This window comes from Podarcis vaucheri (genome assembly GCF_965113315.1).
Source record: "Podarcis vaucheri genome assembly, chromosome: 5".
Taxonomy (NCBI): Eukaryota; Metazoa; Chordata; class Lepidosauria; order Squamata; family Lacertidae; genus Podarcis; species Podarcis vaucheri.
Genome location: NC_138763.1, coordinates 62,684,517 through 62,703,168, shown reverse-complemented (window position 1 = coordinate 62,703,168; position 18,652 = coordinate 62,684,517). Strand labels below are relative to the sequence as shown.

Below are 18,652 nucleotides of genomic sequence, written 5' to 3'. Positions count from 1 at the left end.
TGCAGGTAAACATTTAAAATTTATTAAACTTTTTGGTCAAAATAATTGAACAATTATGTACAATCCCATTGTATTTACCTCATGTATTTTAAGGAACAAAGTCAATCTAATGGTTAAATGACCTAACCGTTCCACATTTCAAGATTTGCAAATAGTGTCACAACTGATATACAGTATACGATTTTTAATCTTTATCTTTAGAAACCCCAAATTAGTATTTATTATTGTATCGCAAACAAGAGTGGCACTCTATGGACGTTAATTGATAGGGTAGGAACAGAGACATGCTGCTCTTGCATATTCATATCGGACTCTAGCAATCATATTAAACCTTCATTTCTTTAAAATTCGAGTGTAAACCACACACAAGTATTTCACCCTGGAAGCTTAAAGGGCCTGAACTTTAAGGAGGATTTCATAGGCACATTTAGTAGGAAGTCTGGAGCAAGTGATAGTACTTGCGCTAGTATTTAAGATACTTGATGCTATTAAAAGTGTGCCCACTCTTTTTGTGTGTACAAGTTTTCTCCCACAGAAGCTTACAGTGAAATACTGGGAGTTAATCACGTATCTTCTAGGAGCGAGAGAGACCCCATAACTTTTCTGCAGCCCCCTATTGCTAGTGGAAACTCAGTATTCTATAAATATATTTTCACATCAGTATTCAGCCTCAAGACAGCTTGATCTCCTGGTGTTATAGACCTGGAGTAAGAGTTAAAACATGTTTAAGTTGTGCTCCTGTTTGGCATAATCAAGTTTAAAAACATACACATTTGGACTGCAGTGGAAAGTTTTGTATGCATATGCTTATGCCCAGTTGTAATATTTTTTAAAAGTGTACTCTATGGAACAAAAAGGACTAAAGGTTAAAAAAGAAGTAGTAGTAATGCACATTAAGGTATGCTTCTCACATGTTGAGGCATGTTTACTGTTAAACCAGAGCAGTGATTTGTTGAAGGTTTTGATGTAAAAGACCATCTTGCTCCTTTAAGGCTGTATATAACTTTAAACAAGTACTTTACACTTTGTCTTTTCTGCGCACCTTATGATGCCCCCCCCTTTCTTACACAAAAAACTAATACAAGCTAAGGTGATGACAACTGGAGAAAAAAATTCAGTTTAGTGTTTGAAGCAGTAGATACTGCTTTAAACTGCTTATACTGTCAAAAAATGGATAGTATTCAATTAAGTTCTACTCAGAGTAGAGCCATTGCGATTAATGAGCCTGTTTGTCACATGTCTTAATTTCAATGGGCCTGTTCAGAGCAGGACTAGCATTGGATACAACCTAATATTTTTGGGACAAACTATTTTCAAATCTTTCCGTCAGAGTTATTTTGCACAATCTCAATACATGCAATAAAAAAGACTGAATACATACTTTCAGATTTAAAAACACTTTTTATAGTTTGTTATTTTTATTAAGTGGTTTACACCGGAAGGTGTGGTTATAGATACAGTTGGTGAGTAAATATACATGGAAAACCTGTCTACACACCCAACTCTAGACTTACCTATATGCTCAAAGGTAGAAACACCTATAGCTTAGATGAAGGCCAGAGAAAGAATGTTTACAGGCATAAAGCACAAATATATGTTTTGAAAGGCCCAAATATTACAGCAGATAAAGAGCACGTGAGATAGAAATTACATTTTTATGACAATTTGTTTCTTGGGTGTTAGATTTTTGGTCTATCAACTGGAAAGGAAGGCTCAGACTTAAATAAATACATTTGTTTTGAATATTGGCCTTTATTGAGTATTGTCCATCAATTCTGCTTCTAGTGGGCTTTTTTTTCGTTTACAAAAATTCAATTCCACGTTCTCCCTCACTGAAGGCAGAAATACACCATGAACTCAAGTCCAGGCCAGCTTCTCTCCTTTACCTATAAAGGGAAATAAGTGCATCAATGTTCTTTACTGGGAGGACAACAAGGCCATCTCTCTGACAGATAAACAACTGAGCTTAACTATGCAAGACGACAACTTTGTCCTCAGATAAGCCGTCTTTAATTAATTTTGTCCTGGAATATATACAAGTTATTGGTGGCAGCTACAGCAATGATGTTCTCTGCAGGGTGCCATGCTGTATGAAGGATCTTCTTATTGAAGTCCAGACTGTCAACACTTATTTCATCCTTCTTTCTCTTGCCACCTGTGCACACTTTCCGGGGCTTTAAGATAGCACGAGGTTTGCTACTTTCTCTTGAAGCCTCTAATGTAATATCTCGCCGTGTGTTTCGATCAAACATCCTAAAGAAGTTGTTGTATGAGCCAGTCATAATAGCGCTGCATTGGAAAAGAGAAGATAACAACTTTTTATTCATCGGTTACTTCTGATAGGTAATGTCAAGTTACTTGCAATTTTAGGAGGGTCGCAATTTCCTTTTCCTTACTAGTTATTTATTTGTTGTTACTAGTTTGTTCATCAATGGGTTTCAGGGAAAGATAACAACAAAACATCAATAAAATAACCACACACACGTGAGTGAAACAGTCTAAAATTTTCTTAAAATATGCAAGATCATCAGCAGGCAACAAACTGCTGTGGCTCCTTACAGTTCTCACTCCTCCTAAGAGTGGGGGAAGGGGTGCATCTCCTCTAACCAATGAAAAGGAACCGATGTCAGGACCAGACCCGCCTCTAGAGAGGTAGTCATTCCAGAGATGAGGTGCTGCTGAAGAAGGCCACTTCTCCCTGAACTTCAGTTAGAGGTGGAAGCACAAAAGATGGGCCTCTCCTGCAGACCTTAATGGATAGTTACAATGGCATGAGAGGCATTCCTATTTTATTAGTATTTTCCTATGTATATCATGTTTTTCATGTAAATAATAAGCTGCCTCTTACAAGCAGCTTATCCAGACCAATTGATTGGCAACAGCTCTCGTTATTAGGGTGGGGTTTTTCCCAGCGGAGATGCACTTAACCAGGAGGAAGGCATTGCTGAATCTTTGTGTGTTGTAGCATCTATGCTATATCGTGCCACACACTGAGCAGCGGGCCGCCTAAAGCCCTTGGGGTTTAATTTGTGCAGTCCTTCACCTCATTTCAACACCTTCTTGCAGCAAATGATCAGTTCAGACCACTGGCAAGAGCAATCTGTCTCTATACTAGCAGCCCACTGGGTGGGAAGACAGAAAAAAGGAGGGCCCCACTCACTTTGGGGTTTGACCCACAGTTGGCATGCGGATCCCAACACTTTACCCCCAAAGGAATATGCTTCTTAACAGAACAAAGGTTGTCCACTTCCACACTAAAGGATATTTCAAGCAGCCAACCATCTCTAAGATACCATTCAATTCACACACAAAATTTTCTTCTGGCAGCAACCAGGCCACATACTTGACGTCTGAGATACCGAGGACTGATCCCAGGAATTCCCCCTCTCTTTTCCACACAAAGCAAATGTACCATCACAGAATTTATATTTCCTCCTAAGGCAGCACATTTGTTTTTATCATGCTACCCATCATATACTTTGAGGATGACCTACAGCAAGTTATTAAGTACACAATGACATAACTAATATAGATGCACCGAGAACTACTGTGGAAGCTAAAGTAGAAGTTTAGGCTGTCCCCCGCCGTGCTCACCAGCCCCAGTGTGGATCATAGACCTCACTTTTCCTTCTGCTTAAATTAAAACCACCATCAATTTTCAATTCAGGCAAGCATTTAAGTGAGTCTCCTTACACAAGTCAGCCTTACCTATCAGAACCATTCCAGCAGCACTCAAACTTGTCAAAGATGCAGTCATTCTCATACAGTGAACAAAGTTTGCTTCGCAGATATTCATGAACCTTAAAATATATAAGTGTTGAAGAGCATGAGAACGTGTTCAATTTTGGGAAGAAATCTTTATTATTATAAAATATAACACACAAACACTGTACCTGATAGGTCTCTACAGGCCTGTTTTCCATATTGAGATCCCATACTTTAACTGAAAGGTAGTCTCTGGTCATCATGTATCGACCACTATGACTGAATTTTACATCCGATATTGAGGAAATTATTTCTGAAAAGAATGATCTGCTGCTGGGATCTTCAGGTTCTTCAAAGACTGAAAGTTGTGAAAGTGGACAGAAAAGCTGCTTACTATTAGAGTTAATACTTTAACATTTTTAGTTAACCAAGGCTTAGCCATATCAGTGGTTTCCAACCTCTGCCCCACAAGAGTTGCTGAAATGTGCCCTAAAAAATCAAGACACCATGTACCCTATGCCCATTGGAATGGTGAGATCCCAGATAGACATTGGGATGTTCTCTACCAATAAACAGAACTTAATATTAGTTTACATAAAACATAAAGGTAAAGGTACCCCTGACCGTTAGGTCCAGTCGCGGACGACTCTGGAGTTGCGGCGCTCATCTCGCTCTATAGGCTGAGAAAATGGTGTTTGTCCGCAGACAGCTTCTGGGTCATGTGGCCAGCATGACTAAGCCGCTTCTGGCGAACCAGAGCAGCGCACGGAAATGCCGTTTACCTTCCCGCCGGAGCAGTACCTATTTACCTACTTGCACTTTGATATGCTTTCAAACTGCTAGGTTGGCAGGAACTGAACAATGGGAGCTCACCCTGTCACGGGGATTCGAACCGCTGACCTTCTGATTGGCAAGCCCTGTGGTCTAAACCAGAGCCACCCGCGTCCTTTACAGAAAACATACCTGTTTTTTTCTGAGAAGTGGTAAAGAAAACTGAGAAAATACTTACATTTTGAATGTCTATCACAAAGAGCTGATGAACGCATATCACAGAGCCGTATAGTTCCTTTGCTACTGCTGTAGACAAACACATTACAATGATGAGGATGGAATTCTGCTGCCGTTATCACCTCTGTAAGTTCCTCCATGTTAGCAGGCTTTATATCTACAATGTCTGAAAGTTTGTTTGTATAGGTTCATATAGATTTGTTTTCCTCAAATATATAACTTTCAAAGTATGCAATACAGGGAGATAAACAATCTAAAAACTGTACCCAAATTCTATATTATTTGGAATTGACATTTCTAGCATTCAGTTTATCATCTAAAATACAATCGAAGGATCACCATTCTCTACAACCTGCAGTTTACAACAGGGGTGGAGGGGAGAGGGTCTTCTCAGAGTACCACCACCAACAGTCGGGGCATGTGAACATGAAAGACAGCTTTCTCATAGCAGCACCTCATATTTGGGACTCAAGGTGGAAAAGGGGGGGGGATCAAGAACCCGCTTTCCCGACCATGTTCAGACTGAATTTAATTTGTCCAGGCCTTTAGGAGGGGATAGAAACACAATAATGCACTGTACATTTTAAAGCTATCATTTGGCTATGGTCTTATCAGACACTATGTTGGTCACTGCTCTGGGCTCCCTTTAATATAGTTGCCAAACAGAACTCTAGCATTTTGTTGTTGTTTAGTCGTTTAGTCGTGTCCGACTCTTCGTGACCCCATGGACCAGAGCACGCCAGGCACTCCTGTCTGCCACTGCCTCCCACAGCTTGGTCAGAGAACTCTAGCATATGAGAGTTAAATATTATTTTTAAAAATGCAAAACCCAGAGAAGAATTGTTTACTGGGGGTCATAAGAGTTCAAGGCAGAAAGAAGTTACAAGGCACTGTTACCGCTCATTATTTTGACAGCACAAGACAGCTGTGAAGAATGCTCCCCCTCCCCGACATTTCATAGAATCATAGAATTGGAAGGGTCCCAAGGGTCATCTAGTCCAACCCCCTGCAATGCAGGAATCTCAGCTAAAGCATCCATGACAGATGGCCATCCAACCTGTTTAAATACCCCCAAGGAAGGAGAGTCCACCATTTTTACATGCCTTGCAGTTTTTTGCTCTTCCAAACTCAAAACTCCTGAAATTCTAAAGGTGTGGAGAACATGTAGGCTCTCCAAACTTTATTTAACTTCAGTGCCCATTACCCTCAGCCAGCATGGCTAATGATGATGGCAACTATAGTCCAGCAGCACCTGGGAGGAACAGAGATTCCCTACCCTTGTCTTTAACGACTAAACAAAATAAAACAGATGATTTATCATATTCAGAACAATTGATTGAGGCCAGTAATACTTATTGTAAGAAGCTACTAAGCATTAAGTAGTCCTATGTATCTAATATAAAAAAGGATACTAAAACTTCTGTCTGTGATTTCTAAATGCCACAGGTTGATTCTTAGGTCATCTGCAGAAAGGTACGTTTCATGATCACTATTTACTGAAATAGAGTTTATGTGATATGTGTGTGCATTTGCAAATATCCTTCGGGGACTTGCTTCTACCATTAGGTCCATGGGTTTCAATATTGGCACCTAAAAATAGAGAAAGGGAGAGAAGTTCACTACTACATAAAATATTTATTTAAAGGGCTAATTACTACAATATCTTAAAGTTACAAAATCTTTAACGTTACAAAAGTTGCTGGAATGATCTGGCATTGGATTGCATTTAAAATAGTACTAAGTAGCCCTTTGCTCAAGCAGAACTACTTCTGAATATACCCTAAATCAGTGATTCCCAATTAGCTAAGTACCGGGGACCCCGTTTTTCAAAAGCCAAGCCATAGACCCCCTACTTTTGAAGACTTTGATATTTCTAATGGTGTACTATTTCAGATCTCAGTCAACTCAACATCCTTCTCTAGTCAGGGATCACAAATCCATTCTAAAAATTAGAATTCAAGTGTCAACACACAAGGCATAAACACACTAGCATGCCAAGTAAAACTGCATGACTCAGACCTATAGAACAACATGTGTATCAAGTCCTTTCACATTCCTCTGACATCTTGCTTTCTAACTTTTGGCATGCTGATTTGTACATCACTGTTTCAAAAGTAGCTTGATATTTTAAATGGCGACTGTCAAACTGTTCTGTGCCTGTGAAAGATTAAGCCGAAAAGGCTCTCTAGCAGCCTGTCTTCAGGGTTCAAAAACAATCAAGAGTGGTATAACATTGTGCAAGTTTCCAAAAGTGCAAATTTAACCGATATGCAACCATAAGTAGAATCACCTTTTCCTGTTTTCAAATAGCTTAACAATGTTCCAGAACATCCAGTAAAGAACAGTATTAAATACACAGATAAAATTGTCTTTGAAATGACTAGGTTAACTGTAGACGTTTCAAGGGAGTTAAATGTCTTGAATTAAAGGACAGAGGAAGCTTCATTTTACCAAGTCAGACTATGGATACATCTAGGTCAGTATTCTCTATACAGTACTGATTGGCAGTGGCTTTAAAGACAGAGCTTATCCAGGTGTACCTGGAGATGACAGGGACTCCAGCTGCAACCTTTTTCATGCAAAATTATGTGTTTAGATAAGATTTTATAGTTAAGATTCTCTTTATACAGAGAAAATGGTGCAATGAGTTATAGCGCTTTTCCAACCTGATAGTTTTCTAAGTAGATGTTTAGAAGCTTTCAAAAAAATCAAGTATCTAATCAAGTTTCTACTTTGCATGATACAACTGTGACACAACAGTTAGTAACATTGCTTAGATTTTGTTAATTCTAAATAAAGGTAACAAAATACCCGTAGTGCTGTGATTCTAAATGGATCCCGAAGTCTTCCATCTTCATCTTTCAAGTTATAACCTTCAGCTCTTTTATCTCGTTCACTGATTTTCCATAATTTAATAGTTTTATCTGAAAAAAGGAGAAAATATTCAAATGGTTGAAATCAAACAACACTGAAAGCTACTTTGTCATCTTACAAATAACCCAGTACGGTATACAAGCTGGACTAAGAATTTGGACGTGGAGAAGACTGAATGGTTTGTTTATAAACTGAACTCTGCCCAGACAAATCAATTCTAAATGCATAATCTTTGCAAGTGGAACATATTATGCAACGGTTGTATAGAAATAATGTGCCACACACACACACATTCCAGAGATACTCAGGTACACTGTTTCTGTCACATGTAGAGGACTTGGGGGAGCAGGCGGGCTGGATTTCACTGTGAGCAGGGTTTTAAAGAAGGGAAGGTGCAGTGAAAGCAGCCTCTTCTCCAAAGCTTGTGGGAAGGGCTAGGTCTTCTTTCATTTCCAGTGTGATACTTGTGTTTGCTAAGGCATTGTTGAGAAAAAGGGACCTGAACTCTCCCTACCCTTGCACTTTACAGAGAATTGGGAGGCACTTACAACTGGTGAGTTTTGAAGCCCAGACCATAATCAATTTTATTTTGGGTAATATTGTGAAGGAGTAAGGAGCTACAAAGCATTGCTTCCACTCTTATTCAGTCCCTTCCCTGAAATTTCAGAAGTACTGATATTACAAAGCATATCTTTGTAACCATACGGGCTAGAGTGGGGCTTTATTTCTCATGAAACTGAATTCTATTTGATACACAAGCTGCACTTTTTATGCATTCCTGAAGAATGATGGCACATACACAACCCTGTGTTGTATTGGTTTTTCTAGTGGTGGTAAAATTAATATAATTTAGGCAACCATTGTATATAGCAATTTGTTAGCAACACACAATGTGAAGTGTCACCGTTCTCTATTACAAAGCTGCAACTTTTATGAAGAACTTATGCATAGTTTCTGTATAACCAAGCACACAAATGCATTAGGCCACTAGCATTTATATAATTACGTCAGGAGTGCCTCTAAGAGCCTGAACAATAAGCATTTGTTTCAGCTGTGCCTGCCACAACAGTCTGCACAACTGAAGAATTTACAATTTCAGTAAGCAACTAAGAACCTTCTTTCAACTATAAGTAGAAAGTCTTACACAACAAGTTTTTTAAAATATAAAAAGCACCATCATAATGATGAACAGCCTAGAGTACACTCTGATAAAATGGATATATTTGCCTGATAAATGCTGTAGATTATTTGAAGAGAAATAGATGCTTTTATACCGAGAAAACATTTCTTCAGATATTTTCATTATGCAAGGTATTTATTATAACATGTAGTCATGTTATTACAAAAGTAGTGTTTGGATTTTCTAAAATCAGTATTTTAAAAAATACCCCAGTTAATTTACCTAAGAAAACCAGTACAAAAATAAAATAAAATAAACTAGCACAACGGTTGTAAATCTCTTGGTCCATTGTGTCAAATAGGTTTCTGGAGATATTTTAAACTGAACAGAAAAACAAGATTCAGAGATCCTCAACAATACTGTGGGGGCCAGACTATGTTCAGAAACACAGCACACTTGCAGGTTCCCTGCCACTATAATGCTGTCCTCTTCGGGTGAAAAGTATCAGTTCAGCGAAGTACATTATTAAGCCATGAATTATTAATACTAGCTTGTATAATAGTTAAGAAGCAGAGTGGAGTCTTCAAGGATTTATCGTTTACTAAATTATTAAATATTAAGGTTTTCGGCATCTTAAATCACTTAATCTAAAGATATATTCTTGTTTGCCCACTCAAGCAAGTGATACCTCTTAAGGTATCAGAAATCTTATGATACAAAGGGTTTGCAGAAAGATATCAAAATAATTTGGGCAATTGTGAAAATCTGACACAGGACAAGTAAACACTTCACAAATAATTTCTCTTTAGTGTCTGGAAAAGAACAGTTGGGAACACTGACAGTGAGAAAGCATATTGGTTTCCTTTACAAGGAGGGTTACATCATGATGCTGATAGCCTCAATGCTCTTATGTCTAGACCTGGGCGATTTTTCAATATATCGTTCAAAATTGGTTATGAAGTCCACAGCACGATAACGGTTTCATAAAGAACAACTGAACTAGCTTAGTGAACTATGGCTTACAAAGCAAGAGAACCCATGGTTCACCAGTTTAAATGTCATGGCAAATTTACACTTTGCTATTAGCTTATGGGCCAGTGTGGGGATTTGGGACTGCAGAAATTGAAACACCAGATGGCAGGGTTGATTATGATAACAGCAACAATTATTATTATTATTATTATTATTATTATTATTATTATTATTATCTTGCTTTTGTAGCACCAAGCAGTTATTTGGTGTTGCAAATGAGGAATTCAATTATGCAGTGGTACCTTTGTAGTCGAACGGCTTGGCTCCTCAGCAAATTGGCTCCTGAATGCCACAAACCCGGAAGTGAGTGTTCCGGTTTGCAAATGTTTTTCAGAAGCTGAATGTCCAACGTGAGTGCAGGAAGCTCTTGGAGCCAATTGGCTGTTTGGGGAGTCGAATGGACTCCCAGAATGGATTAAATTCAAGATCCAAGGTACCACTGTAGTTACATTAGAAATGATACTATATGTAAGTAGACATGAATGATCTAGAAGTAATCAGATACAACTAGAACATATGCAGAAGAATGTGTTGTGTAAACTTACCATTTGTAGATAATAAGAAGTGAGCAGCATTCTGTTGTGGTAACCACCTAATTTTATTAATTTTTTCCTCAATTTCTAGACTTTTCAAGTAGTCAAACTCAGGTTCATGACTCTGAAAGGTACTGTAAACATTATATTCTCCCCTTGAATGAGGACGGCTTTTGTTCTGCAAAGGAACACATATGTGTGAAAAAGTAATTTTTGTAGCATACACATACTAAGCAGAAGAATTAACAAAGATTCCAACAATATCAGAAGTTATTCAATAAACAAATATACTGAATTTATTAAAGCATCTACCTGCCCTCACACTTGCAAAGTACAACAGGAAGAGGTTCTTGCATGATAAAGAGGCAACGGAAAGGGTGCAAAGAAGCTGTGTTCACATGTGTGTGAACAAAGAGAGAACCAAAGTTTGTGCTGCAACATATAACAGTCACAGAAGCAAACTGTTTTCAATCTGCCTCTTTGACTAACGGTTTTGCAGCAAAAACTTGAGAGCTCCTGCCTATATGTTGGCAAACAGCTTTCTTGAACCATAGCCACGTCTATTGAAAGGTAGACCTTTACAACTTTATCTGTCATACAAGTTGAAAAAGGAATTATTTACATGAAAGAGAAAAAAATTCAGAAGAGCTGACCTACTGAATGACAGGTTGGAATATACCACTGTTCATTTAATTCAAGAAGTGCAATAAATAGCAGTGTTCATTTTATGATCAAGAAGGGGAAGTAGCTTTGAGATAAAGCACATGCTATCCATGTAGCAAATCCCCAGATACAATATGGGCTGGGAGAGACAACTGCCTGGGACATTAGAGAGCTGTTGCCAGTGATATGGGGCATAAAGTTTTCCAATACTTTATTTTTTAATGGAAAAAATCTGTTTCATAAGTAACAACTAATGGGTGTCAGCAGCAATCAAATATTAGACAAGCTGGGCAGTTTTTAGATTTATTTACCAAATAAAAGTAAAATGGACCTAAGTTGCATGGAAAATTTTTCTAACTCAACTTCCCCCACCCCCACCCCCCAAAAAAATCACTGGCTGTTGCCAAATCAGAGAATATAATACTGGCCCAATGGTTTAAGTCAGTATATGACTGTTTCACAGTTCATAAACTTGGAGCAATGTCACAAATTAACTTTAGTCAGAGAAACCTAGTTCCATTACACATATCTGGAAGCACCATTGAAAAAAAAGTATCATTCCTTTGTTGTTGCTTTGAAAAAGCAAATGTATGGAATCAATTCACTTGTTCTTGCAGCTACTAATTTTTAACTATTCTGAAAGCGAGGATCTTCTTGATTAGCTTTGCATGTGTGTTTTCCACAAAGTTTTAAATCAGAATTTCTTCCTCATCTGTAGTAAGGTAAGCAGTATTGCAACTGGCTTTTCCCCTTTTACAAAATCTGAAATAAAGCAAGGCTATTCTTGCATTGCAGTGCTGCAAGACCTCATTATTTTGTGAACCTTAAACTCCTCACAGTGCACAAAGTGGACTGCAGACCTAGTTGGAATGAAGACTTACAGGTTCCTGAGATGGTGTGAATAAATCAGACAGCTTTTTCTAGTACCTTTCTATTTGCAGTTCCTAAAAGTATCAGCAAGTTTTCTCTATTTTTTTGTTCAGTCCTCTCTCTAAAGATTGCCAAAGACAAATGTACATTCCTTAACACAATGGTATGACTTAGTGCACACTTTCCCCTTCAACTGACACAATACCTATGTAATAAACACGTAAAATAAAAACTAGTAGCCAACCCAAAAATCTTTCTCATCAGTGGCTAAGGATATATATGTATTGCTTAACCTATCTTAGTCATCTTATTGCATTCTTTTTCAGTATAGTTGAACAAGCAATAAAGAACAGATGTTCCTCAAGCCATTCTATTCCTACTTATGAATGTACATACAACTAATGTAGGTAGTATCATCTGAAAATGAGTAATCTGAAGAATGACTGTGACTTAATGAATTCTGGGGGAAAACATCAATGTACTTGAAATAGTTGGCAGGTAAAGTATAAAGATCAATTTTTAAAAGAAAATAGCTTGATCATAAATTAAAACTGATGATGTCATGTTGTAATACCATTCACTTTAAACATAAACTGCAAGGGAGAAGAACCACTTTTTTATTGTTTTGAATGGCACTGACCTCTGGTTCCCTTTGAAATATAACCACTCTGCCACCCTTGTCTCCTGTTGCAAGAAGATCTCCAGAGTAATTAAATTCAACTGTTGAGATAATGTCAGCTGTAAACAGAAAACAGAGACAAAAGTATTATAATGTGTAAAGTGAGCCAAGTACCTTAAGAACAGGGTATACAATTGAACGGACAACAGGTCCTGCTTGGCAGGGGGTTGGACTCGATGGCCCTTGTGGTCTCTTCCAACTCTATGATTCTATGAATTTGCAAGCGGATTTTCAACTGTACTATTAAAAGTGATGGGTTCTCTCTACAAGCTTTCATCACATTTTAAGTAGTCCAAACATCATGAAGAACAATCTCAAATTTGTGCACTCAACACTGAGTGTGGAAATGTTAAAGATAACAAGATGCAGGGGAGGCTGGCTCATTTCAGTGAATGAAGCATTGCCCCACCCAATCCAATCTGCTGTCAGCCAATCCCCACCTGCCTGCCTTACCTACAACCATTTCAGGGAGTAGCACTGACTATCAGGTTCCTCCTTCTTATGACTCTAAAATCAAAGAATCACAGAACTGTAGAGTTGGAAGGGACCTCTAGTCCAACCCCCTACAAAGCAGGAATCTCAAGTAAAACATCCAGGACAGGTGGTCATCCAGCCTCTGCTGAAAAGCCTCCAAGGAAGGGGAGTCCACAACCTCCTGAGAGAGTCCATTCCACTGTCGAACAGATCTTACTGTCAGAAAGTTCTTCCCGATGTTTAGTTGGAATCTCCTTTCTTGTAACTTGAATCCAATGGTTTGGGTCCTACCCTCTGAGCAGAAAAAAAGCTGCTCCGTCTTCCATGTGACAGCCATTTAGATATTTGAAGAAGGCTATCATACCCCCTCACAGTCACTTTTTTCCAGGCTAAACATACCCAGCTCCCTCAACCTTTCCTCATAAGCCTTTGTTTCCATCTTGACCACCCTCCTATGCACACGGAACAGAACAGAACAGTACTATGACTTCCCTTGATCTGGACACTATACTTCTGTTGATGCAGCCTAGAATAGCATTAGCTTTTTTCACTTTCCACTGCTTCATAACACTGTTTACTCATGTTAAGCTTGTGGTCCACTAAGATCCCCAGATCCTTTTCACACATACTACCAGCAAGCAGGTGTTCCCCATCTTATATTTGTGCAGCTGGTTCTTCCTGCCTCCACGTAGAGCCTTACATTTGTCCCTATTGAAATTCATTCTGTCAGTTTGGTCCCAGTTCTCCAATCTGTTAAGACAGTCTAGAATCCCAATTCAGTCTTCTGCAGCATTGGCTACCCCTCCCAGTTTGGTGTCACCTGCAAATTTGATTAGCACCCCTTCAATTCCTTCGTCCAAGTCGTTTATTGTGCTTCCACTGTAGAATTCAGCAGGGAGAAGGATGTGGACAAAACTAGGAGTCAGTTTTGCCTGTCATTGGCTGTGGCTCCGGGAGTAATTGTCTCCGACGCTATCTCCTGTTTGCCTTCCTCCCTACCAGTTACAATCGACACCAGCTATGGATGTCAAGATGCCTTTTGAAATTCACAAGCAGCTTAGGCGGTCATGGATGCTCAAAGTACAAAAAGGAGGCCGCCTATATGCAGTAGTGGTCGGTGGGGCAGTGTAGGCAGGGTTGGTCACCGGTCTTCTGAACACCAGGCACCATTGCTGGTTCCTGAAAGGCCGCTGAGCCTCCACTATGTCATTTCCCCTCCCTGCTCTGCTGCACCAACAGCTACTGCCTGCATTTAAAAGCATGCAACCTAGCTCTACTGTAACAATATGACAAATGACAATTTAGGATAAAATTGGGCACACATACCATCGGCTCCTGACAGAAACATCAACGGTCTGAGAGAACTGTTGGGGTAGCTCCTTTCCCACACTCCCTGGAGCTCTGTGTGACCTGAGGGAAGGGAGAAGCGAGGGAGCCCAGGCCAGGAAGCTTGTGCCAGCAGCTCCCAGTTGGCCCGAGAAGACTTTACTACTGTACATTTGATATAATTTATTTGCTTTACTATTTTTAAATGGTAAACTGCCTTGGATGCCTTGGCAGAGCAGTGGTATATAAATGCAAATAAAAAAAATAATCCTAGTAATGAATGTTGTCTAAAGGCCATGGGTGCATAAGCCTAAACTCTACCTAAAGGACACTTGGAAAGCCACTCAGTGTTTTATTTATTTGTTTGACAAAATGTATATACGATTGATTGATTGTAATAATACTTCTAACACAACAACATTTGAAAATGTGGCTTTCCATTTTTAAAAGCCCTCAAGGTTATAGAAAGCTACAAACACTATGACCATGGCATTAATTTATCAGCTTGGAAGGGATAAAACATATTGGGTTGGATCCAGTCTTGCCCTTCAATGGATGAAAGAGCTCCTTGAACATTATCTAATAACTAGACGTAATCTGTTCCCCAGCCCGTTTGGTTATTATATTCTATTGTGCGAGAAAGATTACTGCTACACTGGATGTACTTACTAGCATTAAGATTCTAAATTTTGAATTATTCAGTGAATAAATTTGAAACACTACAATAACAGAGCTGAGGAGAGAATGGAGATATTCCTTTTTCTTAAGGAAACATGCTAAGATATTGGCAGACTTGAGCAAATCTCAATAAAGTGAGAATGAAGTCTGCAGTGCTTTCTATGCCTCCACACCCATTTCCCTTACCGCAAGGTAACACTCTGATGTCAGTATTCCTAGAGTTTACTTAATTCCTCTTCCCTCTAGTGAGCAGTATAAGCAGGGTAATAGTTATTTCTAAAGTTAAGGTACACATTATCATGCTAAACCTATAGGCCAGAATCCAAGTAGCTACACAGATGCACACTCAAACACACCTATGTTGAATCGCTGAGATGTGTACTCAACATTAGGAAGAACTTTCTGATGGTAAGAGCTGTTCAACAGTGAAAAAAAACCTACCTTGGAAGGAAGTGAACTTTCCTTCATTGGAGGTTTTAAAACAGAAGTTGGGTGTCATGGATTATTTGGCTGTGATTCCTGCATTGCAGGGGGTTGGCTAGAAGACGTTTGCAGTCCCTTCCAACTCTACAATTCTATGATACTATTAACTGCTTCAGTTTCAAAATTAACTAATTATGTGGCATAGGATGTGCTTGTGTTTGGGCTGCTTCACACAACTGAGCCTCACAACTTGAGGAGACAGTACTACACAGTTGTGTAGCTCTGTGGACCCTGGCCTCACTCTTTTATGTTTCTTAGGCTGCAATCTGAAGCAGTCTCTACTGAAGACATAGCAACATGCTTTGGAGAAAAACAGGTTTGGCATGGTAAAATTAGTATTTTAGATTAATAAAACGAACCACGTGCGAACAGATTTCCATAACCTTTGGGAAGTTAGTGAGATAATTTATCTGGCCCATATAAATGTAATAATGGATGGTGTTGGAGAGAAAATCATTTCTTGTTTCAAAGTTATGCATGGATATTCAAAGCTCCATATTAACAATTTTAGATGCAATAACGGGAAACAGGAAGTGGAAGCCAATGAGCATAAGCTTGTGCTGTCTGAAATGGCTTGTATCTTCTACCACACAAGTGATTTTTTTATGCAAATGAAAACCCTAGAGAACTAGATTAGAATAGTCTTTGAATGACTTCCATACTAAAAAATAACGTCACCCATAGTTCTCTAGAAAGATGTCTTCATTACCTCTAGTATGAGCTACCAATCTTTATACAGTGGTGCCCCGCAAGATGAATGCCTCGCAAGACGAAAAACTCGCTAGACGAAAGGGTTTTTCGGTTTTTGCGTTGCTTCGCTAGACGATTTTCCCTATGGGCTTGTGAGTTTTCGTCTTGTGAGTTTGTTCGCTTTTTTCTTAAAGCCGCTTGAAGAGGCGCAGTTGCGACGGACCGTGCTTCGCAAGACGAAAAACATCGCAAGATGAAAAGACTCACGGAACGAATTAATTTTGTTTTGCGAGGCACCACTGTAACCTTTTTGTGGCAGTGATTCAGTCTGCTAGCTCAAATTGAATTCCTAGTCACAGGCAGACTTCAGAAATTGCTAGTTATGGGGCCACATGACCCGGAAGCTGTCTGTGGTTAAACGCCAGCTCCCTCGGCCTATAGAGCGAGATGAGCGCCGCAACCCCAGAGTCGTCCACGACTGGACCTAAAATCAGGGGTACCTATACCTTTACCCTTGTTACACTATACATTGAAATTAGAGATATACCGTAATTTTTGCTCCAATACACGCACTTTTTTGCTCCTAAAAAGTAAGGGAAAATGCCTGTGCGTGTTACGGAGCGAATGCACTCGACCGGAGCCATGGTTGCCGTCAGTCAAGCAAAACGGGAGCCGCTTGCAGGGCTTTGCACAGCTCTAGCTTTGATTGCTTTACAGCCAGGAGGAGGGGGAGGAGCCGAGGAGGGAGGGAAGGAGAGCCATGGCAGCAAAGCGGGCAGCAGCCGCTTACACGCGAGGAGGGACAGACGGGAGCCATAGCGAGCCGGAAAAAGCGCCGCGTAGCCAGCAACAGCTGCTGCAGCCTCAGCTAGCAAAGGTCTGTGTGTTCTCTAAACGGAGCAATGAGGCTGCAGAGGGACGGCAGGGCACAGGAGGGCTCTGAGCCACGAGCGCAGTGAAAACCAGTAAAAAAGTTTTTTAAAAGGCTGCTGGGGACAGGAGGGCACGGGATGAGGGAGAGGGGGAAATTACGATTCTCCCAGCGTCTCAGCTGATCCGCTGAGCAGGACTTGGGTTGCAGGGGATTCGCCATTAGCTGCGTAAAGCAGCAAAGAGGGAGAGAAGGAGCAAAGCGGGAGAGGAAAGGAGCTGCTTACACTGCTGTAAGTGGCTGCTGTCCGGTTGGCTCCTTTAAAGCAACAGTGCTCTTTCCCTCCCCCCCCCCAGCTCACCAAAAAGCTCCTTTTCCACACACCCCATGCAAGCTCCTTCTCCCCTTAAACCCCTCTCCTGCATCATTAGCAGCATCCTTCTCCACACCCCCCATGCGTGTTCCTTCTCTCCATAGACCCCTCGCCTGCATTATTAGCCGCATCCTTCTCTACACACCCCACGCGTGTTCCTTGTCCCTTGAATGCTTTTCCTTCCCTCCCCACTTAAAACATGTTTACAAAGCACGGATCCACATGGATCCTCAGGATTTTTGCACTGGGTCACCCCAAGTTCACCATCAGATCACATAGCATATCCATGGCCACAGCCTGCACCAAAAAACACACACGCAACAACTGTTTCATGGGGCTGCAATGGCGCAAAAACGTGGTTACAAAGCATGGATCCACGTGGATCCTCAGGATTTTTGCATTGGGCTACCCCCCCAAACTCACCGTCAGATCACGTCTGTGGCCATAGCATGAACCACAAAAATCATACATCCACTGTTTCGTTTAGAATTTTTTTTCTTGTTTTCCTCCTCTGAAAACTACGTGCGTGTTATGGTCAGGTGCGTGTTATAGAGCGAAAAATACGGTACTTAAAACGTTTATGGATTTGTGGTTCATTAAGTGACCCAAGAAGGTGTAAAATATGAATTATGTTTGATAACAAAGGGAGTAGAATATGCAAGTTCTTAACCAATTTAGAGTCTCTAGAACACAAATATCAGCCTAAGTGGGAACAATATATGCTGATTAAATAATATACCCAGAAATTACAGATTGTTGACGGAAATGTGAAATGCCTGGAACAAATATATTCCACCTTATTAGGCATGTATGAAGATTCAGACATTTTAGAATTTTATCAGAAATTCTAGTAAAAAATATGCCAGCAGATCCAAAGGTAATAGTTGGTTATCTTAAGAATGGCATACTAGAAGAAGACACAGAAATGACAATTTGCTAATGACAGCCAGAATTACCATCTCCCCTTCTGTAGATTTCTGTCTACAGTGGTACCTCGGGTTAAGTACTTAATTCATTCCGGAGGTCCGTACTTAACCTGAAACTGTTCTTAACCTGAAGACCACTTTAGCTAATGGGGCCTCCTGCTGCCGCCGCAGCACAATTTCTGTTCTCATCCTGAAGCAAAATTCTTAACCTGAAGCACTATTTCTGGGTTAGTGGAGTCTTTAACCTGAAGCGTATGTAACCTGAGGTACCACTGTAGTTATCATATATATGCTGTGGGGCAGGGAGGTTTGCATGAATCTAAATGTATGTCATTAAGTGTCCCTCA

The 18,652-nt window shown here is 40.0% G+C and overlaps 1 protein-coding gene across 3 annotated transcripts in view; it reads right to left on the bottom strand.

The window, feature by feature from the left end:
- Nucleotides 1-18,652, bottom strand: part of PPP2R2D (protein phosphatase 2 regulatory subunit Bdelta) — a 31,731-nt gene continuing 13,079 nt past the window's right edge. For 2 of the 3 annotated variants that reach the window (XM_082222927.1, XM_082222929.1), the window contains 9 exons: nucleotides 14,285-14,368; nucleotides 12,446-12,543; nucleotides 10,285-10,450; nucleotides 7,525-7,637; nucleotides 6,126-6,303; nucleotides 4,715-4,879; nucleotides 3,894-4,063; nucleotides 3,709-3,800; nucleotides 1-2,289 (listed from right to left, as the gene is read on the bottom strand). In XM_082222927.1, the coding sequence (XP_082079053.1) occupies nucleotides 2,010-2,289; nucleotides 3,709-3,800; nucleotides 3,894-4,063; nucleotides 4,715-4,879; nucleotides 6,126-6,303; nucleotides 7,525-7,637; nucleotides 10,285-10,450; nucleotides 12,446-12,543; nucleotides 14,285-14,368 (1,346 nt within the window). In that variant the 3' untranslated portion in view covers nucleotides 1-2,009. The remainder of the gene's footprint in view (nucleotides 2,290-3,708; nucleotides 3,801-3,893; nucleotides 4,064-4,714; nucleotides 4,880-6,125; nucleotides 6,304-7,524; nucleotides 7,638-10,284; nucleotides 10,451-12,445; nucleotides 12,544-14,284; nucleotides 14,369-18,652) is intronic. The other variant, XM_082222928.1, reaches the window with a different exon arrangement.